This window comes from Zalophus californianus, chromosome X, assembly GCF_009762305.2.
Source record: "Zalophus californianus isolate mZalCal1 chromosome X, mZalCal1.pri.v2, whole genome shotgun sequence".
Taxonomy (NCBI): Eukaryota; Metazoa; Chordata; class Mammalia; order Carnivora; family Otariidae; genus Zalophus; species Zalophus californianus.
The window spans coordinates 80210319-80236501 of NC_045612.1; the positions used below are offsets into that span (position 1 = coordinate 80210319).

General features: G+C 39.9%; 1 protein-coding gene across 2 annotated transcripts; it reads left to right on the plus strand.

The window, feature by feature from the left end:
- The first annotated feature begins 1123 nt into the window (after window positions 1-1123).
- On the plus strand, window positions 1124-3235 carry LOC113930921 (spindlin-2). Of its 2 annotated transcripts, none has more exons than XM_027608556.2 (2): window positions 1124-1454; window positions 2132-3235. In XM_027608556.2, exon 2 carries the CDS (start codon window positions 2154-2156, stop codon window positions 2928-2930), a length of 777 nt encoding a protein of 258 aa, XP_027464357.1. In that variant the 5' UTR covers window positions 1124-1454; window positions 2132-2153; the 3' UTR covers window positions 2931-3235. The 2 variants fall into 2 exon arrangements, with proteins under 2 accessions (XP_027464357.1, XP_027464358.1); XM_027608557.2 differs by having other exon boundaries at window positions 1124-1407.
- Window positions 3236-26183: the final 22948 nt, after the last annotated feature.

The window sequence follows — 26183 nt, forward strand, 5'->3', positions numbered from 1 at the left end:
TCCCTCAAAACTCTAGAATAAGAAAATATGGACCCAGGTTTTTTTAAAGGCAAATATTCAGAAAAGACACTTTAACAAAGAAAATATACAGATGAAAATATGTTTATGAAAAGATGTTCAGCACCATTAATTATTAAGGAGATACAAATTAAGACCACAATGCAACTGGTTAGTGTACACCAATGAGTGTGGTTAATAAAAAAAAAAAAATCGTGACAATACCAAATGCTGAGGAGGATCCAGAGCAAATCAAACTCTTGTACATGCTGGTACACTTTGCAAACTGATCCCAGATTTCTTTCTCTTTTTTTAAGTTTTTATTTATTTATTTGACAGAGAGAGACACAACGAGAGACGGAACACAAGCAGGGGGAGTGGGAGAGGGAGAAGCAGGCTTCCCGTGGAGCAGGGAGCCCGAGGCGGGGCTCCATCCCAGGACCCGGGACCATGACCTGAGCCGAAGGCAGACGCTTAACGACTGAGCCATCCAGGTGCCCCCCAGATTTCTAAGAGATTAGAAAAAAGATGAAGGAAAAAAAGAATGCTAATATTTTGCTGCAAAACTTGGAGAATGAGAAGTGGATTTAAGGTGGATTGTTTTATTCAAATGAATTCTCTGAATTTTACACGATTTCCACGCTGTGCATGCAATTCTATTGTAATCAGTGGAAGAATTTAAAAAGAGAGGAAAAAAGAAAAATATCCTCAAGATGTAAAGTCTGGTAATGACCAGATACTAAAAATTATATAGATATTGGGTCAGGATGGCAGACTGAGGCGCGTTTCTCTCGTCCTACTTCAAATCCTTTTTAATGACACGAAAGGCAGGTTTCTGTATATAAAGAATAACTCCAGAAGGGCACGGGTAAAAGAAAGGGCAGATTCTTGGAAGATGGAAAGCAGATGGGGCAAGGGCACTGAGGTGGGGGCTGTGGTGAGAAGACTGCGGGCCCTGAACTGAAGAGGAGGAGCCGGGGGCGGGGGATTGTGGGCCCAGAGGCTCCCTCCTTTGGAAAGGGGCGGAGCTGGGAGCCAAGAAGAGCCTCCCAGGTCCAAGGCAGTGGTGGGTGTGAGTCTTGAGGATGGGGTGGGGGAGTGCGGTGTTTGGCAGGAAGAGGAGGCCTCTCTCCTGGCAGGAAGCTGCGCTACGGGAAGAGGGAGGAGACTGCGGCGGCGGCAGAGGCTGGTGGGAGCCAGATGTGGCAGAGCAGCTGCCGCCAACAGTGAGGCTGAGGGTCCGTGAGCCGAGTGCTGGGGACACTGCATCAATCCGCTTCACCTTCCTCACTGCCCTCCAATACACGTTTCCCGTCTACGGATCCTCCCCTCTCAGCTCGTGCAAGCACTCAGCTCATCGCCTGCTGATCCTCTTTCACCACTGGCTCAGAGCGGAGGCAGCGCTGCAAGGTGTCCCATTTGGGCACGTGAGGGCCGCGATCCCCGGACTTGGGGAGGTGGGCCCTGGACTAGAAAACTGGAGGATGGGGGTTGGTGGGTGCCCGGCGGGAAAATTGGGGTTGGTGCTCCGATGGGTGATGAGGGAGACTAAGAAGGGTAATTTGGGGACTGTGGTGTGTGTGTTGGGGGGAGCTGAAAAGCACCTGAATGATGTACAAAGGTAGCCAGGCATGAAAATACATTTGTTGTAGGAGCTCAACAGGAATATGGGGATGACCAGGAAGAGACATGAAGGAGAGATGAACACCAGCCATGGGGATGGGAGGCAAAAGGGATGAAGAATAGATGGCAATAGGAAGGGGACAAGGGGAGTGACAACATTAGTAGAAAAGGAGTAATGGCGTGGGGGCTAAGAAATGGTAAATATTTGTGTTTGGGATGGGGGCTCTAGGATGGCAACAGAGGATCAGGCATTATGCAAAAGAGCCTACTCCCTCTATCTGGGGCCTCAACCCACTACAACCACCACAACCACCCCCTCTCTAATCCTGCAGCACAGCCAAAGAAGCCTAGAGGGAGGGCACTGAAGGCAAATATGCAATAGCATCTTGATATCCAGTATTCCTGCTGGACACATCTGAATAACTTGGGCAGAATGTACGTGGTGCCCGGGGAATTTGCAATACAGAGGGAAAAAAGCTCACACTATAATACACCAAATATTTCTCCCTAGCCTCTTTCCACCTCCTGCAGGTATGAAGACCCTTCACAAAAAGGCAGCTGCGGGGCAGCAAACCAGGGAAACTGTTGATCATCACATTGGATCTGCAAATATGAGGAAGAAAAAGACCTGTCAAAAGAAACAGAGGGGCAGACCTTCATCCCAGCCTCGAAGAAACATAGTGGGCTGCAGAATTTCACATGGATGGAAGGAAGGTGATGAGCCCATCACCCAGTGGAAAGGAACCGTTCTGGATCAGGTGCCTATCAATCCCTCTCTTTATCTGGTCAAATATGATGGAATTGACTGTGTCTATGGACTGGAACTTCACAGAGATGAAAGGATTTTAAAGCTTAAAATCCTTCCTGATAAGGTGCCATTTTCTCGAGTCAAAGATGCGCACCTTGCAAATACCATAATTGGTAAAGCTGTGGAACATATGTTTGAGGGTGAGCATGGTTCTAAGGATGAATGGAGGGGAATGGTCTTAGCCCAAGCACCTATCATGAAAGCCTGGTTTTATATTACCTATGAGAAGGATCCTGTTTTATACATGTACCAACTTCTAGATGATTACAGAGAAGGAGACCTCCGTATCATGCCAGAGTCCAGTGAGTCTCCTCCAGCAGAGAGGGAGCCAGAAGGAGTTATAGATGGCCTCATAGGTAAACATGTGGAATATACCAAAGAAGATGGCTCCAAAAGGACAGGCAAGGTCATTCACCAAGTCAAAGCCAAACCCTCTGTGTATTTCATCAAGTTTGATGATGATTTCCATATCTATGTCTATGATTTGGTGAAAAAGTCCTAACTGTTAGGGTAAACTTTGCCACATTTGTGGAGGCAAAAATATGTTTTGGATACACACAAAAATGTTACTTTTCAGTGCATTTAAACTTAAGGATCCTTTTTAACCCAAAATCTTAACCAGCATAACTGTTATTTGTTATGAAAAATACAATTGTATATGGACATGACATACTGTGTAAGGAATTTGTCTTGTTGAAAAGAATGGGTGTGTTTGGTGGCTGGAGCATGAAAGGAAGGGACAGCTGTAAATGCAGGCTATGGATAAACTTAGGCTACTATCATAATTAGTCATCTAAAAAAGGAATAGGAATTAGCTGGTCTGGTCTAGAGAGGGAGGAGGAGAAGGAACTAGAGATGGGCTGTGGGGGGAGGGAGAAGGGGAGGTGACTGTTTAGGAAGAGGTGGGGCAGAGCCAGAAATCGAGAGGCTTTCTGGGGGAGGGATGACCTAAGAGAGAGGCACCCAACTGGGAGGGGGTGGAGAATTAACAGAGAGAGAATGAGATCTTGGGGCTTAGAGGAAAACAGAATACCTTGAGAAGAAAGGGAGAAAAAGAAGCTTTGAAGAGGTCCAGAGCAAGGGGGAGAAAGAATTTGGCAGGAATCTGGAGAGGGGCTAAAGGATACTCAAAAGGAGGGTCTATGCATGAGTAAGGAGCCAGAGGGGGAGGAACACTGGGGAAGAAAGAATTCCAAGGAGAAAGACTGATAGAGGAAATGAGAACAGAGAAGGAGGTGTGGGGAGTGGGGCCCATGAGAGATGGGGAGGCCCAGGAAAAAGTTGGACTTCTGGCAGTATCCACATTGTTCTCCCTAGCTCTGTGCTGAAAGGATGTGACAGCTGTCAAAGAACCAAATGGATTGGAAGTTCCCTAGAATGGCATTTTGACAGGGATGACTCAAGAGTTAAGCAGGAGCCAACTTTATACCTAAAAGGCTTTTCTTACTTCAGAGAGCTCATGCCACACCTGCCGAGTAGAACCCCAAGCCTTAGCCTAAACACACTGACCTGACACCCCATGAGCAGGGGGCTATGAACAACCTCCTCACTTTTCCCAGAGGACCCAGGTGCAGTAAATCTTGGACCTGAAGTTCTTGGTTCATTCCCCCTATGCTGGATAAACTGTTCTTGTGGGGAATGGGTCAGTGGGGTGCTCAGGACTTAGATGTGCCACCTTGGGTTTGGAAAGTATTTTATCAAAAAAAAAAAAAGGAACCTTGCTGAACACAAGTAAAGGAGTCCCCTCACTGTTCTTTTTCCTACTGGGCTGTGCCTTGCCTCCCTATAGAGGAGGGGCATCAGAGGATTGAGCCTAATGTTTCTCTCCAGGACATGGGGAGTACTTGACAGTCCATGCTTCTCTCAGCAGCTGCCTGAAACCACAGGTGGCTCCACCCAATGCTTCACTGAATGGAGGTCCACTGCCTCCAGAAGCCACATTCAGACTATACCCCGACAAAGCTGGTGGCTACCGACCCTTCACAGGTACATCCTGGCCAGTCTTGCCCACCCCAAGCACACAGGGAAGCTGTGATGGAAGTTTGCACAGTTCTGTTTCCAGGTGAGATGAATGGCATGGAGCAGTTGGGCTGGGAGTTATGACTTTGTATAACTAACTCCTTCAACTGTATAATGCCACATAGAGGGGTGGTGGATTGTGGGGAGAGGGTGAAATAATCCCAATAAAGTCCCTCAGAAATACTGTGTCCTGACACATTGGGTCTGTGTCCTCTTTTTCTCCTCCCTCCTTGCCTTTCCCAGTCCTACTGTGGAAGTTTCCTTCAAAATCCTCTCTCTGGTTTCCCCACCTCACACTTCACTAAAATATACCCCTGCCCTCAAAGAAAGAGTTAAGGTGACCCCACTGCCCAGGCTTCTCTAACTCCATGCATAGGAGGGGGAGGGAGAGGCAGAGAGCTTCCAGAAGTCAAAAGGTGGTAATTCCATTTCATTCTTTCCACCCAACATAACCTGAAGCTGTTTGCTTCAAGAAATAAAAAAAGGAAGCCTACCTCAGCATAGCACGCATTAGTTTTCTTTCATACATCACAAAATTCAGGCTAGCAAAACACCTACTGGCCACCCATTGGCCAATTTCAGCCAGCTATCATGTTTTGTTTGATCCTGATGTTTTTATTTGTTATTTTTAAATTAGCTACTGAGACATGTGGAAGATTTCACATTACAAAATCCATAATTCTGGCCCGCCTGAAAAAAAAAAAACAATAAACTGAGGATTAGAGCCCATATTCCAGCAAGGATACAAGCAGGGGGGTGTGAGGAAGGTCTCAGCCCATTTTAGACTCTGAATGCTCTCTCAGCTTGGCCATACCTCTAGTTGGTCTGCTTCACTCCAATAAAAATCCCAGTTGTCCCCTGGAGGCATTTGCCTTTATAGTTTTGGAGCTAGATCCATGGGAAACTGCCTAGCCCCCCTTTTGCCTTACTTTCTCCCCATTTGCCTTTGAATTCATTTGTTTTATCTTTGTCCCCCAATACTTACTTTAGGTGGGCTCTCTGCCTGGCAGTTTTCTAGGCACAGGTACTGATGATATAGTAATGAACAAAAGAAATAAAATAATCTTACCCTCATGAGACTTACATTTTAGTGTGGGAGACAGATAGTAGCCAAGATACAATAAGTAAAATACAAAGTATTTTCAAAGTGGTAAATGTTAAGAAGAAAAAATAAATAAGGCAAGGAATGAAAAATAGAAACTTCAGATTAAAAGCTGAAATTATACAAATAGGGAGTCCGGAGAAGTTCTCACTGAGAACATGACTTTGGAGTAAAGACCTGAAAGCAATTAGAGAACTGGCCCTGTGGCTATCTGGGGAAGGAACATTCCACATAGAACAATAGCAAGTGTTGAAGCTCCAGCCAGGAGTAATCTTGGCATGTTCAAGGAATACTGAGGATACCAGCATTGCTGAAACTGATTGAGCAAGGTAGAGAATATCAGAAAGTGAGTTCAGAGAAGTGATGTGGATCTGGGAGAAGCAGATAGTTTAGAGACTTTAAGGTCCTAGAATGAAATTTGGTTTATACACTGAAAGTGATGGGGAGCCATTTGAGTATTTTTAGCATAAGCATGACATAATTTATCTCATATTTGAACAGGATCACTCTGGCAACTCTGGAAAGTAATGTGTATGGGGTTCAAAGATAGAAAAAGGGAGTTCAAATATACTAACAAAACAGTGGAAAGCCCTAGAAATAGGTTTGCATATAGGAAACTTGAATCATAATAAAAGTAACATTTCATATGAATGATGAAAAGACATTTTATTCAATAAATGATGCTGCAATGATTTTTTTGTCATATGCCAAAAAATAAACCCCTAACACAGATAATACATTCCAAATGGGAAAAAAAAGGTAATACTTCAATTTGGAAAGTAGCACTTATAAAACTTTAAAAATATAAAATAGAAGGGGAGCCTGGGTGGCTCAGTCGTTAAGCATCTCCCCTCAGCTCAGGTCATGAACCCAGGGTCTTGGGATCAAGCCCCACATTGGGCTCCCAGCTCAGCAGGAAGCCCGCTTATCCCTCTCCCACTCACCTTCTTTGTGTTCCTGCTCTCGCTATCTCTCTCTCTCTGTCAAATAAATAAATAAAATATTCTTAAGAAATTTTTAAAAATTTTAAAAATTATAAAATAGAGGTTGATATTTATATTTTTTCCTATGAAAATGTGCAAGATTTCATTTCAAGACAAAAAAACACCACAGGTATTAAAGGAAAAATCTAATAAATTTGATTATCTTAAAATAGACATGTTTTCATATTCCTATACATTTTATTCATTTTCATATTGCATATTTTAAAATATGCAAAATCTCAAAACCCATCACATGCAAAGTGAAACAAAATGAGATTAAGCTACAAACTTTGATAGTTAAAATGAATGAAATAACAAAAATATATTCGATGATAAAAAAACAAACAGTCCATAAGAAACTTGGCAAAAAAATATGAACAGGCAATTCACAAAGAGATCACATGATCAAAAAACATATATTACCTTAATCTGCTCCCCATTACCTTATTGTATCTTTTCTATAACATATGTCATCTTCTAACATACTATATAATTTACTTAGTTAATATATATATTGTTTTCCTACCAGAATGTAATCCTTGAAAGTGCATGATTCTCCTTGCTTTGTACTCACCAATGTATTTCAAGTTCCTATAAGAGTACCTGGAATATAGTAGGTGCTTAATACATATCTGTTGACTATATGAATCTCATCATCAAATACAAAAATGGTAATTAAAATAACATGTTTTCACACACATCAGATCAACAGCATATGTGAAGTTTGAAAATATGTATTGACCAGTTAAACAAGTGGCATATTCCATCCACTGTAGGTGAGTGTTTAATCAGAGAGAAATTTGCCATTATCTAGTGATTTTCAAGATGGCATATTTCCAGCAATTTCACTCTTGTATATTGATGGAAGGCAATTTTGTATATATCTCATATGTTTTTGCACATTTTGCAAGCAAGACACTATTCTTTTTTTAAAAACTATATTTTGGAAGATGTTTGAATGGGAAACTGCATTGGAAGATAAAGATAGGATCTCTCTCTGAAGTAAAGAGCAAGCTTACTTAGAATGTTTGGAAGTTAGAGAGTGATTCCCTCTGGAGCAAAGGACAGGAATGCTTTTTCCAATAAAATATTGTCTCCTTCAAGAACAAACAGAAAGGATGCTTCCTGCTCATTATAAAAGTCTGAAGTTTCCACACTGATGTTTCCTCCATTGTAATGCAACCTTATATGTAGGTGTCATGTGACAAATTTGCATCACCCTATGGAAAGTGGGACTTAGTTTTCTAGGATAAAAATACCGATATTCAGACAATTGCTATTACTGCAAATAATGAACTACCCTTTGTCTCTGACTCAGAAGTCTCATGTTTTCTTCAGGCACCCAAGAAACAGTGGCAGACTACATCATTAGCTCACAAATAATTTTATAATCTTCACAGTTCTTGATACTTGTAGCAATGAGCATAGGATGCTGATAGAAGCATGGCTTTCTGTAAGAGGAAGAATGAAGACCTCACCAGATAATTAATGGAATTTGAAGGTAATTTATGTGAATTGGTGGTGAATTACAGACAAGTTATGAATAAATGCTCTTCCTTCTTTAAATAAGGAGGAATTGGAGAAGTGGTTGCAAGATGAGAGCTGGTGGCTCCCTGTCCACAATGAAGATCAAAGTTTATATGCACCCATCTAACTATGCCAGAAAATTTTGGCAAAGAGAGAAAACCAAACTTCTATGGCTCTGCTAGATAAGGATGCTCTAAACATGATTCTATAAACAAACAAAAAAATAGCAAAATCAGTGAAATTTTGGGGGCAAATTCTGGGTACTCTGGGGGTTACCTCTAAATCTGAGTATATAGTAGGAACAGATGCTTGTATTTTCCTTACCCATAAGGCCCAAATGAGATTCAGCCAAATGTAGAGAAGTGTTAGTGGAACACATAAATCATGCTCACACCAGTCTCCCTGTCTCCTCCTTACTGAATACAATCCCAGGAGGAAAAATGAAAATTACAACTCAGATTAAAGACTTAAAAGAAGCACAGGTAATAAGTAAGAGGTTGAAAGACGTGTAAAAGCCCAAGATCCTTTTGCATGCAAGTAAAAATATCTCCAATTATCTTCCTTGTACTCCTTTATGATTGCCTAAACTCACTCACATTTGCCAAAATTGGATAGGTCAGAATTTAGTGCAAATGCTTCTACACTTTGATTTCCAAAATTTTCACTACATACATGATGCCCTGATTATTGGCAATCAGAAACCTCCATCTCAACAATTCAGGCTATGGTATCACACATTCCCTAGAAAGGGTAGCCAAGAAACCCCAACAAAATTCCAGAGCCTACTTACCAAGTAATGATTCTCAGTACTATGTAGGCAATATTTATAATACTCATGTAACCAAACTCGAGTATGTCTACCTGATGGACAGCAAACTCAATCATTGAAACATCAGGCAGGCAGCAAGTAAAGAGTTAATTGAGACAAACCAAATGGATAAGGCCTTAAATCTGCCTCCTGGAATGGGGAAAGAACAAGATATATTTTTTGTTTGCTTGTTTGTTTTTTCATGATCATAGGCATTGAGATTGCACACATATTGATGAAAAGTGTGGGGAAATTTATGACTATTCATGAGGAAAGATGTAGCATGTGCATTGAGCAAACATATATGTAACATATATAACATGTTCAATTTGGGGCAAAGACTTACTATCAGAAGGAGGCAAAATTCACCCCTGAAGTCAGGAGGTTATCTTAAGACAAGAAGGTGGAGCTATGGGCATGTTCAGAGAGCTGTATAAACTGGACTGGGTCTTAGGATCCTTATTTAAAGAAAGAAATTCAGGGCCTTGGTTGTTCAAGGCTGGAATCATATCAGTTGATCTTGAGTCCAGGCTTCTTCAGAGACCGGGCGGGGGGGGGGGGGGTGTTGCGGGGGGATTTGTTAGTAGGGTCTGAAAAGATATGATGGCTGATTAGAGAGAAATAGTTCTCTGAAAAACAAGCTGTAAGCTTTCTGCTACTTTCAAACCTATTAACCATATGGGGAAGAGTTTCTTTTTTTTAATTTTATTCTGTTATGTTAGTCACCATACAATACATCATTAGTTTTTGATGTGGTGATCCACGCTCCATTGTTTTTGTATAACACCCAGAAATCCATGCAGTACATGCCCTCCTTAATACCCATCACCGGGCTAAACAATCCCCCGTCCCCCCTGCCCTCTAAAACCCTGTTTGTTTCTCAGAGTCCATACTCTCTCATGGTTCATTTCTCCCTCCGATTTCCCTCCCTTCATTTTCCACTTCCTTCTCCTAATGTCCTCCATGCTATTCCTTATGTTCCACAAATAAGTGAAACCATATGATAATTAACTTTCCCTTCTTGACTTATTTCACTTAACATAATCTCCTCCAGTCCCACTAAAGTTGATGTAAAAGTTGGGTATTCATCCTTTCTAACGGCTGAGTAATATTCCATTGTATATATGGACCACATGTTCTTTATCCATTCATCTGTTGAAGAGCATCTAGGCTCTTTCCACAGTTTGGCTATTGTGGACATTGTTGGTATGAACATTGGGGTGCATATGGCCCTTCTTCTCACTACATCTCTGTCTTTGGGGTAAATATGCAGGAGTGCAATCGCTGGGCCATAGGGTAGCTCTCTTTTTAAATTTTTGAGGCACCTCCACACTGTTTTCCAAAGTGATTGTACCAATTTGCATTCCCACCAACAGTGTAAGATGGTTCCCCTTTCTCCACAACCTCTCCAACATTTGTTGTTTCTTTCCCTGTCCACTTTTTCCATTCTAACGGGTGTAAGGTGGTATCTCAATGTGGTTTTGATTTGAATTTCCCTGATGGCTAATGATGATGAACATTCTTTCATGTGTCTGTTAGCCATTTGTATGTCTTCTTCAGAGAAGTGTCTTTTCATATTTTCTGCCCACTTTTTGACTTGAATATTTGTTTTTTGGGTGTTGAGTTTGAGAAGTTCTTTATAGATACCAGCCCTTTCTCTATAGTGTCATTTGCAAATATCATCTCCCATTCTGTGGGTTGCCTCTTTGTTTTGTTGACTGTTCCTTTTGCTGTGCAGAAGCTTTTGATCTTGATGAAGTCCCAAAAGTTCATTTTTGCTTTTGTTTCACTAGCTTTTGGAGATGTATCTTAAAAGAAGTTCCTGTGGCCGATGTCAAAGAGGTTACTGCCTATGTTCTCCTCTAGGATTGTGATGGATTCCTGTCTCACATTGAGGTATTTCAACCATTTTGAGTTTATCTTTGTGTATGGTGTTAGAGAATGGTTGAGTCTCATTATTCTGCATGTGGCTGTCCAATTTTCCCAGCACCATTTACTGAAGAGACTGCCTTTTTTCTATAGCATATTTTTTCCTGATTTGTCAAACATTATTTGACCATAGAGTTGAGGGTCCATATCTGGGTTCTCTATTCTGTTCCATTGGTCTATATGTCTGTTTTTGTGCCAGTACCATGCTATCTTGGAGATCACAGCTTTGTAATATAGCTTGAAATCGGGAACGTGATGCCCCCAGCTTTGTTTTTCTTTTTCAACATTTCCTTGGAAATTCGGGGTCTTTTCTGATTCCATACAAATGTTAGGATTGTTTGTTCCAGCACTTTGAAAAACGTCATTGGAATTTTGATCAGGATGTAATTGAAGGTCTAGATTGCTCTGGGTAGCATAGACATTTTAACAATGTTTATTCTCCCGATCCATGAGCATGGAATACTTTTCCATCTTTTTGTGTCTTCTTCAATTTCTTTCATGAGTGTTCTGTAGTTCCAAGAGTATAGATCCTTTACCTCTTTGGTTAGGTTTATTCCGAGGTATCTTATGATTTTTGGTGCTATTGTAAATGGAATCGTTTCTCTAATTTCTCTTTCTACAGTTGTGTTGTTAGTGTATAAGAAAACAACTGATTTCTTGCATTGATTTTGTATGCTGCCACATTACTGAATTGCTGTATGAGTTCTAGTAATTTGGGAGTGGAGTCTTGTGGGTTTTCCACATAAAGTATCATGTCGTCTGCGAAAAGAGAGAGTTTGACATCTTCTTTGCCAATTTGAATATAATTCTTTTTGTTGTCTGATTGCTGTTGCTAGGACTTCCAGTACTATGTTGAAAATAGTGGCGAGAGTGGGCATCCTTGACGTGTTCCTGATCTTAAGGGAAAGGCTCTCAGGTTTTCCCCATTGAGGATGATATTCGCTGTGGGTTTTTCATAGATGGATTTTATGAACTTGAGGAATATTCCCTCTATCCCTATACTCTGAAGAGTTTTAATCAGGAAAGGATGTTGTATTTTGTCAAATGCTTTTTCTGCATCAATTGAGAGGACCATAGGGTTCTTCTCCCTCCGCTTATTAATGTGTTCTATCACATTGATTTGTGAATGTTGAACCAACCTTGCAACCGGGGATAAATCCCACTTGGTCATGGTGGATGATCCTTTAAATGTATTGTTGGATCCTATTAGCTAGGATTTCGTGGAGGATTTTGGAATCCATATTCATCAGGGATATCGGTCTAAAATTCTCCTTTTTGATGGGGTCTTTGACTGGTTTGGGGATTAAGGAAATGCTGGCCTCATGGAATGAGTTTCGAAGTTTTCCTTCTGTTTCTATTTTTTGAAACAGCTTCAGTAGAACAAGTATTATTTCTTCTTTGAATGGTTGGTAGAATTCCCCAGGGAATCCATCAGGCCCTGGACTCTTGTTTTTTGGGAGGTTTTTATCACTGCTTCAATCTCGTTACTGGTGATTGGCCTACTCAGGTAGTCAATTTCTTCCTATTTCAGTCTTGGCAGCTTATGGGTTTCCAGGAAGGCCTCCATTTCATCCAGATTGCTCAGTTTAATGGCATATAGTTGTTCATAATCATTTCTAATAATTCTTTCTTTTTCCTTGGTGTTAGCCGCGATCTCTCCCCTTTCATTCATAATTTTATTCATTTGGGTCCTTTCTCTTTTCTTTTGGATAAGTTTGGCTAGTGGTTTATTGATCTTATGAATTCTTTCAAAGAACCAACTTCTAATTTCGTTGATCTGATCTACTGTGTTTCTGGTTTCTAACTCATTGATCTCTGCTCTAATTTTAATTATTTCTCTTCTAATGCGTGGCTTAGGCATCGTTTGTTGCTTTTTCTCTAGTTCTTTAAGGTGTAGAGTTAGTTGGTAAATTCGGGATTTTTCTATTTTTTTGAGTGAGGCTTGGATGGCTCTGTATTTCCCACTTAGGACCGCCTTTGCAGTATCCCTGGGTTTTGGACTGATGTGTTTTCCTTCTTATTGATTTCTATGAATTGTTTAAGTTCCTCTTTGATTTCCTGGTTGACCCAAACATTCTTGAGCAGAGTGGTCTTTAGCTTCCAAGTGTTTGAATTTCTGCCAAAATTTTTCTTGTGACTGAGTTCCAGTTTTAAAGCATTATGGTCTGAGAATATGCAGGGAATAATCCCAATCTTTTGGTATCGGTTGAGACCTGATTTGTGACCCAGTATGTGGTCTATTCTGGAGAAAGTTCCATGTGAGCTTGAGAAGAATGGGTATTCTGTTTTTTTAAGGTGGAATGTTCTGTAAATATCTATGAGGTCTACCTGGTCCAGTGTATCATTCAAAGCTCTTGTTTCCTTGTTGATTTTCTGCTTCGATGATCTGTCCATTGCAGAGAATGGAGTACTGAGGTCTCCTACAATTAACATATTATTATCAATATGACTCTTTATTTTGGTGAACAGTTGGCTTATGTAGATGGCTGCTCCCCTGTTGGGGGCATAGATATTTACAACTGTTAGATCTTCTTGTTGGATAGACCCTTTAAGAATGATATAGTGTTCTTCTGTGTATCTAATTACAAACTTTAGTTTAAAATCTAATTTATCTGATATATGAATTGCTACCCCAGCTTTCTTTTGAGGTCCGCTGGCATGGAAGATGGATCTCCATCCCTTCACATTCAGTCTGGATGTATCTTTAGGTTCAAAATGAGTCTCTTGTAGGCAACATATGGATGGGTCCTGTCTTTTTATCCAATCTGCAACCCTGTGCTGTTTTATGGGAGCATTTAGGCCTTTCATGTTGAGAGTGATTATTGAAAGATCTGAATTAATTGTCATCATGTTGCTTGTGAAGATATTGTTTTTATATTGTCCCTGTAAATTTCTATTGTATATCACTCTTGGGGTCTTTCTCCTTTCATAGAACCCCCCTTAATATTTCTTGCAGGACCGGCTTAGTGGTCACATATTCTTTCAATTTCTGCCAGTCGTGGAAGCTCTGCATCTCTCCATCCATTCTAAATGACAGCCTTGCTGGATAACGTATTCTTGGCTGCATATTCTTCTCATTTAGTACCCTGAATATATCTTGTCAGACCTTTCTGGCTTGCCAGGTCTCTGTGGATAGGTCTGACGTTATTCTGATGTTCCTCCCTCTCTATGTAAGGAATGTCTTCCCCCTAACTGCCCTTAAGATGGTTTCCTTGTTTCTAAGATTTGTAAGTTTTACTATTACATGCCATTTTGTTGGCCTGTTTTCCTTGATCTTGGGACGGGTCCTCTCTGCCTCTAGGACACGAATGTTTGTTTCATTCCCCAGATTAGGGAAGTTTTCAGCTACAATTTGCTCACATACATCTTCTAGTCCTCTGTCTCTCTCCACTCCCTCCGGGATTCTAATAATTCTGACATTGGAATGCTTCATGATGTCACTTATTTCTCTGATTCTATTTTCATGGATTCTGAGTTGTTTTTCCCTGGCCTCCTCTTTTCCCTTTTTATCTATTATATTGTCTTCCAGGTCGCTTATTTGTTCTTCTGCCTCAGTTACCCTGGCTTTTAGATTATCTAGATTGCATTTGATCTCATTGATAGCATTTTTTAGTTCTGCCAATTCAGCTTTCATTTATGCCGTTAAAGACTCTAAGATGTCATTAATTGATTTCTCCATTCTAGCTATTGTCTTCACAATTACTAGGCTGAATTCCATCTCCAACATCTTGGTTATATCTGCATCCATTTGTAAATCTGTGGCATAAGTCTTAATCTCCGAGTTTTTTCTATTTTGGGAGTTCCTCCCCCAGTCGTTCTGTTGATGGGTGTTTGAGGGAATGTATAGAGTCCAAATTATTGACCAGAACCCAAGCAAGATGCATCTGTTTTCTAGGGACCTTATGGTTGCTGGCCTCTTGTTTTCCCAGCCTGTCTTCTTGGGGAGGGGTCTGCCATGCTGTTACTCAGGCAAGCCTGTTTGGGAGGAGTTGCCCTGTCCCCCTGTGGTGGGGGATGGGCTCAGTGGGAATCAGTTTTGGGGGCTTTTGTTCTCTGGTGGCTTTCCCTGGCAGCTTTCCACATCTCTCCCACGAGTCAGAGCAGAAGATACCATGTCCAACCCTCTGCCTCAGAACAGAGAGATCGCAGTCTGTTCTTCAGTCATCTTTCCAGGCCACACTGTCTCCGTTTCTGTCTGTGCTCCTATAAACTGCAGCGTCCTGGGTTGTGTGCCCCTCTGCAGTGCCCCCAGTCCTGCCTTCAGGCAGGACCCTGCCCTTTGTGCTTCTAAAACCACCAGCCACTCCCAATTCACAATTGCGACCCCACCACTCTGGGTTTCTGCCCCGGGGCTGCCCTAAAGTCCTTTCCCTGCCACTACCAGTGTGCGAGTCTGTGCCCCATCCCCAGCAAGTGAGTCTGTCACTCGCCGGCAGTGTAGGATCCTCACGAACAGGCTCCTTCCCAGTGCCATTTATCCTCTGATATCTGCCCACAGAATCACACCTCCCCGCTTTGTCCCTGGAAACCATCCCCCTGCGATATTCTGTTTGTAGAGATCCAGATCTTCTTACATCTCAGGCTGATTTTGTGGGTGCTCAGAGTGGTCTGGTAGATATCCAGCTTAATTCCGGGGACCAGTTGAAATAGGGTCCCCTAGTCCTCTTCCATCTTTCCTTCGCTCTGGGGCACAGTTTCAATTCCCCTGAGTTATGATCAATTCTCAGTCTTCAGAAATTGGAACGATGACTGCTGTGGCTTCTTCCTTATCTCTGGTAAGGTAGGTTTCGGGTAAAGAGCAAATTTTGCAAATTTAGCTGTAACGTGCCTATGTGTAAGACTAAGTAGAAGTTTCTAATTTATATGTCACATCAGCAAGGTAATAGAGGCAACAAGGAGTGAGACATGCTAAGCATTTCCTTGTTACAATTTGTCCTTCAGGCAATCAAAGAAAACTTGTTTCTTCATCCCCTCTATAATGAAAAATGATGCTGAACACCTAAGTGAACCTTTTGGATATTGAAAATGTTAATGATTGGTGGGGTATTCTGCTTTGTGCTTTATATCTAATATCTACAAATCACCATCTTTTGAATGGGGCCCCAAAAAACATCTGTTATAAAAACTGCCACACACGCTGTGCCATGCTCTCTAATTTTGGGGGTCACACAACAGTAATGAACCCTTTGAGCTATAAGTATCTGAGAGTTACTATCCATTGGACCCTCCAAAAAGGTAAGGAATCTCTGTCTGGATGCATAGTTACATTACTAAAATTTTTAAGCATTCAAGACAATGCTGCCTTTTGTAGATATGAGGATATTCTGAAATCATAATAACATACATGGGGGATGCCTGGGTGGCTCTGTCGGTTAAGCAGCTGCCTTCAGCTCAGGTCATGATCCCAGGGTCCTGGGGATCGGGTCCCACATTGGGCTCCTTGCTGAATGGGGAGCATCCTTCTCCCTCTGCCTGCTTCTACCTCTGCCTGCTGCTCCCCATGTTTGTGCTCACTTGCTCTTTCTCTCTCTCTGACAAATAAATAAAATCTTTTAAAAAATAATAACATATATAGGAACAAAAAATAATAAACTTGGTAGTAGAGGAAGGTGGAAGTGGAGTAGGGGGACACTAGGCTTGTCTAACCCCACGAACACAAGATAACTATCAAATCATCTGAAACACACGCACACAGAAATAGACCTGAAGACTGACAAAACAAACTCCACAACTAAATATAGAAAAGAGGCCACATTGAAGAAGGTAGGAAGTGAAGAGATGTAACTTAGGGGAGAAATTTATTGCAGGTGCAGCAGGAAAGAAAGAGCCCTGGTCATGGTAAGGGCAAGAGAGAGAGAGGAACACACAAGGAGAACATTTCCCCAAAGCCACCAGCTGAAAGGAGCTGAATTTCTTGAGTTCTGCAACCAGGAGGGCTTAAAACCTGGAGTTTTAAAGGTCAGCTTGCTTGGCTGGGATAGAGCCCCCAGGGCATAGCTCTGCTCCTGGGGGAAAGGCAGGCAAAGAACCCAGGGGTAGCCTGCAGGAAAACAGTGACCTGAAAAATGTTTGGGGAACACAGGGAGGTAATTATTCGCTTTTCTCTGATCTTGACCCTGAGAGGCAGCATTTGTTCCCCTGGAACAAAGGAGCTGAATGGTGCCATTTCCCTCACCCAAACCTAAGCATAAACACAAAGCCACCTGCAGAAACTCACCAAAGAAATAGTGGCTTTGAATGACACACTAGACCAGATGGACTTAACAGATATATTCAGAGCATTTCATCCTAAAGCAGCATAATACGCATAATTCAAGTACACATGGAACATTCTCAAGAATAGATCATATACTAGGGTCACAAATTAACCCTCAACAAGTACAAGAAAATCGATCAAACCATGCATATCATCAGACCACAGTGGTATGAAACATAACTATAAGAAAAAAATTGGAAAGATCCAAATAAATGGAGGTTAAAGAACATCCTACAAAAAAAAATGAATAGGTTAACCAGGAAATTAAAGAAGATATTTTTAAAAATACATGGAAGCAAATGAAAATGAAAACACAACAGTCCCAAACCTTTGGGATACAGCAAAGGCAGTTTGAAGAGGGAGGTGTACTGCAATACAAGCCTTTTCAAGAAGCAAGAAAAGTCTCAAATACAGAACCTTACACCTAAAGGAGCTATAAAAGGAACAGCAAATGAAGCGTAAAACCAGTAGAATAAGGGGGAAAAAAGATTAGAACAGAAATAAACGATATAAAAACAATCAAACAAAAAAACCAGTAGAAGAGATCAATGAAATTAATAGTTGATTCTTTGAAAGAATTAACAAAATCAATAAACACCTAGCCACACTTGTCAAAAAGAGAAAGGACTCAAATAAATAAAATCACGAGTGAAAGAGGAGAGATAACAACCAACACTAAAGAAATACAAACAACTATAAAAGAATATTATGAAAAACTATATGCCCACAAACAGGGCACTCTGGAAGAAATGAACAAATTCTGGTGTTCCTGGGTGGCTCTGTTGGTTGGGCATCTGCCTTCCACTCAGGTGATAATCTTGGGGTCCTGGGATTGAGCCCGATATCGGGCTCCCCACTCAGTGGAGAGTTTGCTTCTCCCTCTCCCTCTGCCTGTTATTCTGCCTGTTTGTGTTCTCCTTCTCTCTCTCTGTCAAATAAATAAATAAAATCTTTTTTAAAAAAAGGAAATGAACAAATTCCTAGAAACCTAAAAACTACTAAAGCTGAAACAGGAAGAAACAGAAAACCTGAGAAGCCCATAACTAGCAAGGAAATTGTAGCAGTAATCAAAAATCTCCCAACAAACAAAAGTCCTAGACCAGATGGCTTCCCAGAGGAATTCTACCACACTTTTAAAGAAGAGTTAATACCTATTATTCTCAAACTGCTCAAAAAAAAAAAAAAAAAGAAATGGAAGGAAAACTTCCAAACTCATTGTATGAGGCCAGCATTACCCCGATTTCAAAACCAAAGACCCCCCCACAAACAGAATTACAGGCCAATACCCCTGATGAAAATGGATGCGAAATTTCTCATGAAGATACAAGCAAATTTAATCCAATAGTACATTAAAAGAATTATTCACCACGGTCAAGTGGGAATTATTCCTGGGCTACAGAGGTGGTTCTATATTTGCAAAGCAATCAACATGATACACCACTACAATAAAAGAAAGGATAAGAAACATATGATCCTCTTAACAGATGCAAGAAAAGCATTTGGCAAAATACAGCATCCATTCTTGATAAAAACCCTCAACAAAGTAGGTATAGATGGAGGATACCTCAACATGGTAAAGGCCATATATGAAAGACACACAGCTAATATCATCTTCAATGTGGAAAAATTGAGAGCTTTTCCTCTACAATCAGGAATAAGACAGGGAAGTCCACTCTCACCATTACTATTTCACAGACTACTGGAAGTTTTAGTCTCAGCAATCAGTCAACAAAAAGAAATAAAAGGCATCCAAATAAAGAAGGAAGAAGTCAAACTTTCACTATTTGCAGACAACATGATGATCTATTTAGAAAACCCGAAACACTCCACCAAAAAATTGCTACAACTAATATATGAATTTGGCAAAGTTGCAGGATATACAATGAATGTACAGAAATCTTTTGCATTTTTATACACTAATAATGAAGCAACAGAAAGAGAAATCAAGGACTCCACCCCATTTACAATTGCACCAAAAACAATTAGATACTTAGGAATAAACCTAACCAAAGATATAAAATATCTGCATTCTGAAAACTATAGAACACTTATGAAAGAAATTAAACAGGACATAAAGAAATGGAAAAACTTTCCATGCCCATGAATTGGAAGAACAAACATTGTTAAAATGCCTATATTACCCAAAGCAATCTACGCTTTTAATGCAATCCCTATCAAAAGAGCAACAGCATTATTCACAGAGCTAGCACAAAAAATCCCAAAATTTTTATGGAACCACAAAAGACACTAAACAGCCAAAGCAATCCTGAAAAAGAAAAGCAAAGCTAAAGGCATCACAGTTTTGGACTGTAAGATATACTACGAAGCTACAGTCATCAAGACAGTATGGCACTGGTACAAAAACAGAAACACAGATCAATGGAACAGAATAGAAAGCCCAGAAATGGACCCATAATTATATGGTCAACTAATCTTTAACAAAGCAGGAAAGAATATCCAATGGATAAAAGACAGTCTCTTCAACAAATGGTTTTGGGAAAACTAGACAGAAACATGCAGAAGAATGAAACTGGACCACTTTCTTACACAATATACAAAAATAAATTCAAAATAGATGAAAGACCTAAATGTGAGATAGGAAACCATCAAAATCTGAGAGGAGAACATAGGCAGCAACCTCTTAGACCTTGGCTGTCACAACTTCCTAGTAGACATGTCTCTGGAGGCAAAGGAAACAAAAGCAAAAATGAGCTATTGGGACTTCATAATATAAAAAGCTTCTGCACAGTAAAGGAAACAATCAACAAAACTAAAAGGCAGTCTATGGAATGGGAGAAGATATTTGCAAATGACATATCTGATAAAGGGTTAGTATCCAAAATCTATAAAGGATTTATCAAACACAACATCCAAAACACAAGGCAGTTATGAAATGGGCAGAAGATATGAACAGACATTTTTCCAAAGAAGACATACAGTTGACTATGAGGCAAATGAAAAGATGCTCAGCTTCACTTATTATTTAGGGAAATACAAATCAAAACTATAATGAGATACCACCTCACACATATCAGAATGGCTAAAATGAAAAACAGGAAACAATAGATGTTGGCAAGGATACTGAGAAAGGTGAATCCTCTTACACTCTTGGTGGGAATGCAAACTTGTGAAGCCACCCTGGAAGATAGTATGGAGGCTCCTCAAAAAGTTAAAAATAGAACTATTCTCTGATCCAGCAATTGCACTACTAGGTATTTATCCAAAGGATACAAAAATACTGATTTGAAGGGGTACATATACCCTGATGTTTAGAGCATCATTAACAATAGCTTAACTGTGGAAAGAGCCCAAATGTCCCTCGACTGATGAATGGATAAAGACATGGTGTATATATACACAATGGAATATTATTCAGCCATCAAAGACAATGAAATCTTGACATTTGCAATGACATGGATAGAGCTATAGTGTATTATGCTAAATGAAATAATTTAGTCAGAGAAAGACAAACCATCTGATTTCATTTACATGTGGAATTTAAGAAACAAAACAGATGAACATATGAGATTGGAAAAAATGAGGGAGGGAAACAAACCATAAGAGACCTTTAAAGATAGAAAACAAACTGAGGGCTGATGGTGGGAGGTAGGTGGGGCATGGGCTAATGGGTGATGGGTGATGGGTATTAAGGAAGGCACTTGTTATGAAGAGCACTGCATGTTATATATAAGTGATGACTCCTTAATTTCCCCTGAAACTGGTAATATGCTATATGTTAACTAACAAGAATTTAAATAAATTTTGAAAAATAAAATAATGGGCAGAAAACATGAACAGACACTTCTCCAAAGAAGACATACGAATGGTTAACAGACACATGAAAAAAACCTTCAACATCACTGGCCATCAGGGAAATTCAAATCAAAACCACATTGAAATACCACCTTACACCAGTTAGAATAACAAGAATTAACAAAACAGGAAACAACAAATGTTGGCGAGGATGTGGAGAAAGGGGAAACTTCTTACACTCTTGGTGGGAATGCAAATTGGTACAGCCACTTTGGAAAACAATATGGAGATTCTTCAAAAAGTTAAAAATAGAACTACCTTATGACCCAGCAATTGCATTCCTGGGTATTTATGCTAAAGATACAGATGTGGTGAAAAGAAGGGGTACATGCACCCTAATGTTCATAGCAGCAATGTCCACAATAGCCAAACTGTGGAAGGAGCGGAGATGCCCTTCAACAGAAGAATGGATAAAGAAGATGTGGTCCATATATACAATGGAATATTACTCAGGCATTAGAAAGGATGAATACCCACCATTTGCATCAAGATAGATGGAACTGGAGATGATTATCCTAAGTGAAATAAGTCAAGAAGAGAGAGACAATTATCATATGGTTTCACATATTTGTGGATCATAAGGAATAGCATGAAGGACATTAGGAGAAAGAAGGGGAAAATGAAGGGAGGGAAATCAGAGGGGGAGACAAACCATGAGAGACTATGTACTCCAGGAATCAAACTGAGGGTTTCAGAGGGGAGAGGGGTGGGGGGGGTGGGTTAGCCTTGTGATGGGTATTAAGGAGGGCATGTATTGCAATGAGCCCAGCGTGTTATATACAAACAATGAATCATGGAACACTACATCAAAAACTAATGAAGTACTGTATGGTGACTAGCATAACATAATAAATAAATAAATAAATAAATAAATAAATAAAATTTGAAAAAAATAAAATAATTTTTTTAAAAAGCCAGCTGTGGAAAGCAGCACAGCAACAGCACTGCCTTCCTAACATGCTTACACTGGCCATGCACCCCCCTCACCGCTTTGACCTGGCAGAATTGCCCTTCTAAGTGAAGTTTGCCTCACTCCAAGCACAGTGGGATCCTCCCCCTATCCAGCACAAACCCCTGACCACACCACATCTTCCAACCAGAGAGTTCTACAGGATCTCAGTTCTGGTGAAAGTGGTGTTTCACTTTCACAAGCATGTTTCACAAGCAGAGCAGAGGACAGCTAGTTAAAACTGACCACATTCAGTCAGAGACCAAACAATGCCCAAAGCAGGCAAAAAGAGCCTATGGAGATGACTGATCTGAAGGATAGAGTAGCCAAAAAACAGCAGAGTGTGAGCAGCACACTGGAGACACTCCTGGAAGCACCACAATCTGGGCACCACATTACCTCTTCTTCATAAAGCCATTACTTTCAGAACAGGAGACATAACTGCATTTTTTAACACAGAGAAGAAGACAGAGACTTAGACAAAATGAAAAGATAAAAAAAAAATTTGTCCAAATGAAAGAACAAGATAAGTCAATGGCAGGAGATGGAAGTGAAACAGATATAAGTAACATTCTTGACAGAGAATGTAAAGCAACAATCATGAAGATATGCCCTGGGCTTGAGAAAAGAATAGATAAAATCAGTGAGAACCTTACCAGAGATATACAAGATTTAAAAAAGAATAAATCATAGATGAAGAGTACAATAAACAAGATCAGAAACAAACTTGATGCAAAGAACAGTTACTCTGCAAATGGACATAAAAATAAAGCTAAAGTAGCAATAAATATATCAGAAAAATTAACCTATAAAACAATACCTATAATAAGAGATAAAGAAGTGCACTATATAATCATAAAGGGGACAATCCAACAAGAAGATCTAAGAAGTGTAAATACTTATGGACTCAACATGGGAGCACCCAAATATATGAAACAATAACAAACATAAAGGAACACATTGTTAATAAAACAATAATAGTAGGGGAAGTTAACACCACACTTACATCAACGGACAGATCATCTAAACAGAAATGAACAAGGAATCAATGGCTTTGAATGACACACTGGACCAGATGGACGTCACATATGTATACATAATATTCCATCCTAAAGCAGAAGAATAAACATTATTTTTAAGTGTGCATGGGACATTCTCCAGAATAGATCACATATTAGGTCAAAAATCAGACCTCAACAAGTACAGAATAATTGAGATCATATCATACATATTTTATGACCACAATGCTATGAAACTTGAAGTGAACCACAATTTAAAAAAAATCTTGGAAAAACCGAAAATACATGGAGGTTAAACAACATGTTACTAAACAGTGAATGTGTGAACCAGGAAATCAAAGAAGAAATAATGATTAAAAAAAACACATGGAAACAAATGATAATAAAAACACAATTGTCCAAAACTTCATGATGCAGGAAAGAGTTCTTAAGAAAAAAGTATATAGCAAAAAAAGGCTAACCTCAAGAAGGAAGAAAAATCTCAGAAAAAACCTAATCTTACACCTAAAGGAGCTAGAAAAGGAAAACAAATGAAGCCTAAAGCTGGCAGAAGGAAGGAAATAATAAAGATTAAAGCATAAATAAATAATGCAGAAACTAAGAAAACCATACAACAGATCAACAAAACCAAGAACTACTTCTTTGAAAAAATAAATAAAATTGAAAACCTCCTAGTGAGATATACCAAAAAGATAAATAACCAAAATTAATAAAAATCACAAATAAGAGAGAGGACATATCAACCAACACGACAGAAATAAAAACGAATGTAATAGAGTATGCTGGAAAACTATATGCATACAAATTGGACAACCTGAAAGAAATGTATGAATTCCAAGAAACAAAAAACTACCAAAAATGAAACAGGAAAAAATAGAAAACTTGAAGACACCAATAACCAACAAAGACATTCAATCAGTAATCAAAAATCTCCCAAAAACAGAAAATCGGGGCCAGACGGCTTCAAAGGTGAATTCTGCAAAAAACTTAAACTACAGTTAACTCTAATAATTGTCAAACTATTCCAAAAAAAATAGAAAACAAAGGAAAAGGACAAATGCATTCTGAGGCCAGCATTACCCTATACCAAAACCAGATAAAGATTTCAGTAAGAAAGAAAATTACATGCCAATACCCTTGATGAACATGGATTCAAAAATTCTCCACTAAATACTGGCAAACCAAATTGAACATTACATTAATCATTCAACACAATTAAGTGGGTTTATTCCTGGGATGCCAAAGTGGTTCAATATTGGCAAACTAAAAATCATGATATACCATATCTATGAAAGAAAGGATAGGAACCATATGATCATTTCAATAGATGCAAAAAAAAAAGCAATTGACAAAAATAAACATCCATTTATGATAAAAATCCTCAAAAAAATTAGAGATAAAGAGAACATACATAAACATAATAAAGGACATATATGAAAACCCACAGTTAAGACATCCTCAATGGGGAAAAACTGAGAGCTTTTCCTCTATGTTCAAGAAGACAGGGATGTCCACTGCCACAACTCTTATTAAATATAGTGTTGGAAGTACTAGCCACAGCAATCACACAACACAAAAAATAAATGGCACCCAAATCAACAAGAAAGATTTCTTACTTTCATGTTTGCAGATGACAGGATACTCTATATAGAAAACGCTAAAAACACCACCAAAAAAATATCTAGAACTGATAAATGAATTCAGTAATGTTGCATGAGAAGAATATCAACATACAGATGGGAGAGCAAGATGGCGGAGGAGTAGGAGACCTAAATTTAGTCTGGTCCCAGGAATTCAGCTAGATAGGGATCAAACCATTCTGAACACCTACGATCTCAACAGGAGATCAAAGAAAAGAATAGCAGCAACTCTCTGAACAGAAAAGCGAGCACTTTCTGGAAGGTAGGACATGCGGAGAAGTGAATCTGAGGTGATATTCGGGAAGATAGAGAGCGGCAGAAGGGGCCTCCGTTGGCCGCTACCGGCAAGTGATAGAGAAGCGGAGCACAAAATCAGAACTTTTAGAAGTCAACTCCGCTGAGGACGGCTCCACTGACTAAGTGGGGGGTAGAACACTCCCTGGGACAGTGTGGTCTCAGGACTCTCGGGGTCACAGAAAGACTGGGGATACCTGAGTGTGGCAGAGCTCCCAGGTATCAGAGCAGGGAAGCCGGCTGCAGAGATGGAGCCAAAGAGTAGGCTCTCAGCTCGGGGTTGCCCTAAAGCGCGATCCACAGCACAGTCCGGCCACTGCTCTTCCAGCAGGGACCCAACAAGTGGCAGATCCGGGGAGACTCACCTTCCTCCCCCGGGAGGAATGGTGCACTCTGACTATGCTGGGTTTGGAAACTCCAAACACGGTTGTGTGCCAGAGATAGAAACGCTCAGTAACAGGCCAGGTGAGCACAGAGTGCGGCCAGAGACTGGGGAGATAGGAGTGATTGAATGCTTTCCTCTGGGGGCTCACTGAGGAGTAGAGCCCCGAGTTCCTGGCTCCTCTGGGCTGGATATTGGGAGGTCACGATTTGTACTCTCATCCTCCAAAGCTGTACGGAAAGCTTACAGGGAACAAAAGCTCCCGAGAGCAAGCCTGAGCAAACTACTTAGGCGAGCCCCAGCAAGGGCGGGGCAATTTCGCCTCAGGCAAAGATATCTGAGAATCACTGCAACAGGCCCCTCCCCCAGAAAATCAGCAAGAACAGCCAGCCAAGACCAAGCTTACCCATCAATGAGAAGGGCAGAATTCCAGCACTAGGGGAATACTGAATGTAGAATTCTTGGCTTTTTTCCCATGATCCTTTAGTCTTTCAATGTTAATTTTTTTAACTTTCTTTTTCTTTTTTTTTGAATTTTTCTTTTTCCCCTTTTCAGCCAACATCTTATCAATCCCTTTTTTAAAAAAATCTTTTTTATTTATCATTTATAGAGTCATATTCTATCCCTTCATAGGTAGTTAACTTTATTTTTGTTATATATATATATATATATACATTGTTCTCTCTTTAAAATTTTGGGACACAGTTTCTTCTAACAGACCAAAATATACGCTAAATCTCTAGTGTATGGCTTTGTTCTAGTCCCTGCCAGATAACATTTTCTCTCCCTTTTTTTTAATCCTCTTCTTTGTATTTTCAACCAATTACTTATTAATTCCTTTTATAAAATATTTTATAATTTTCAACTCTACAATAATATTTCATCATTTCATCGTATTTACCCTTATTTTGTACATATATAAGTTTTTTTCTTTAAAATTTTGGGAGGCACTTTCTTCTAACTGACCAAAATTCGCCCCAAATCTAGTGTGTGGCACTGATCTATGCACCACCCTTATCATATATGATCATGTT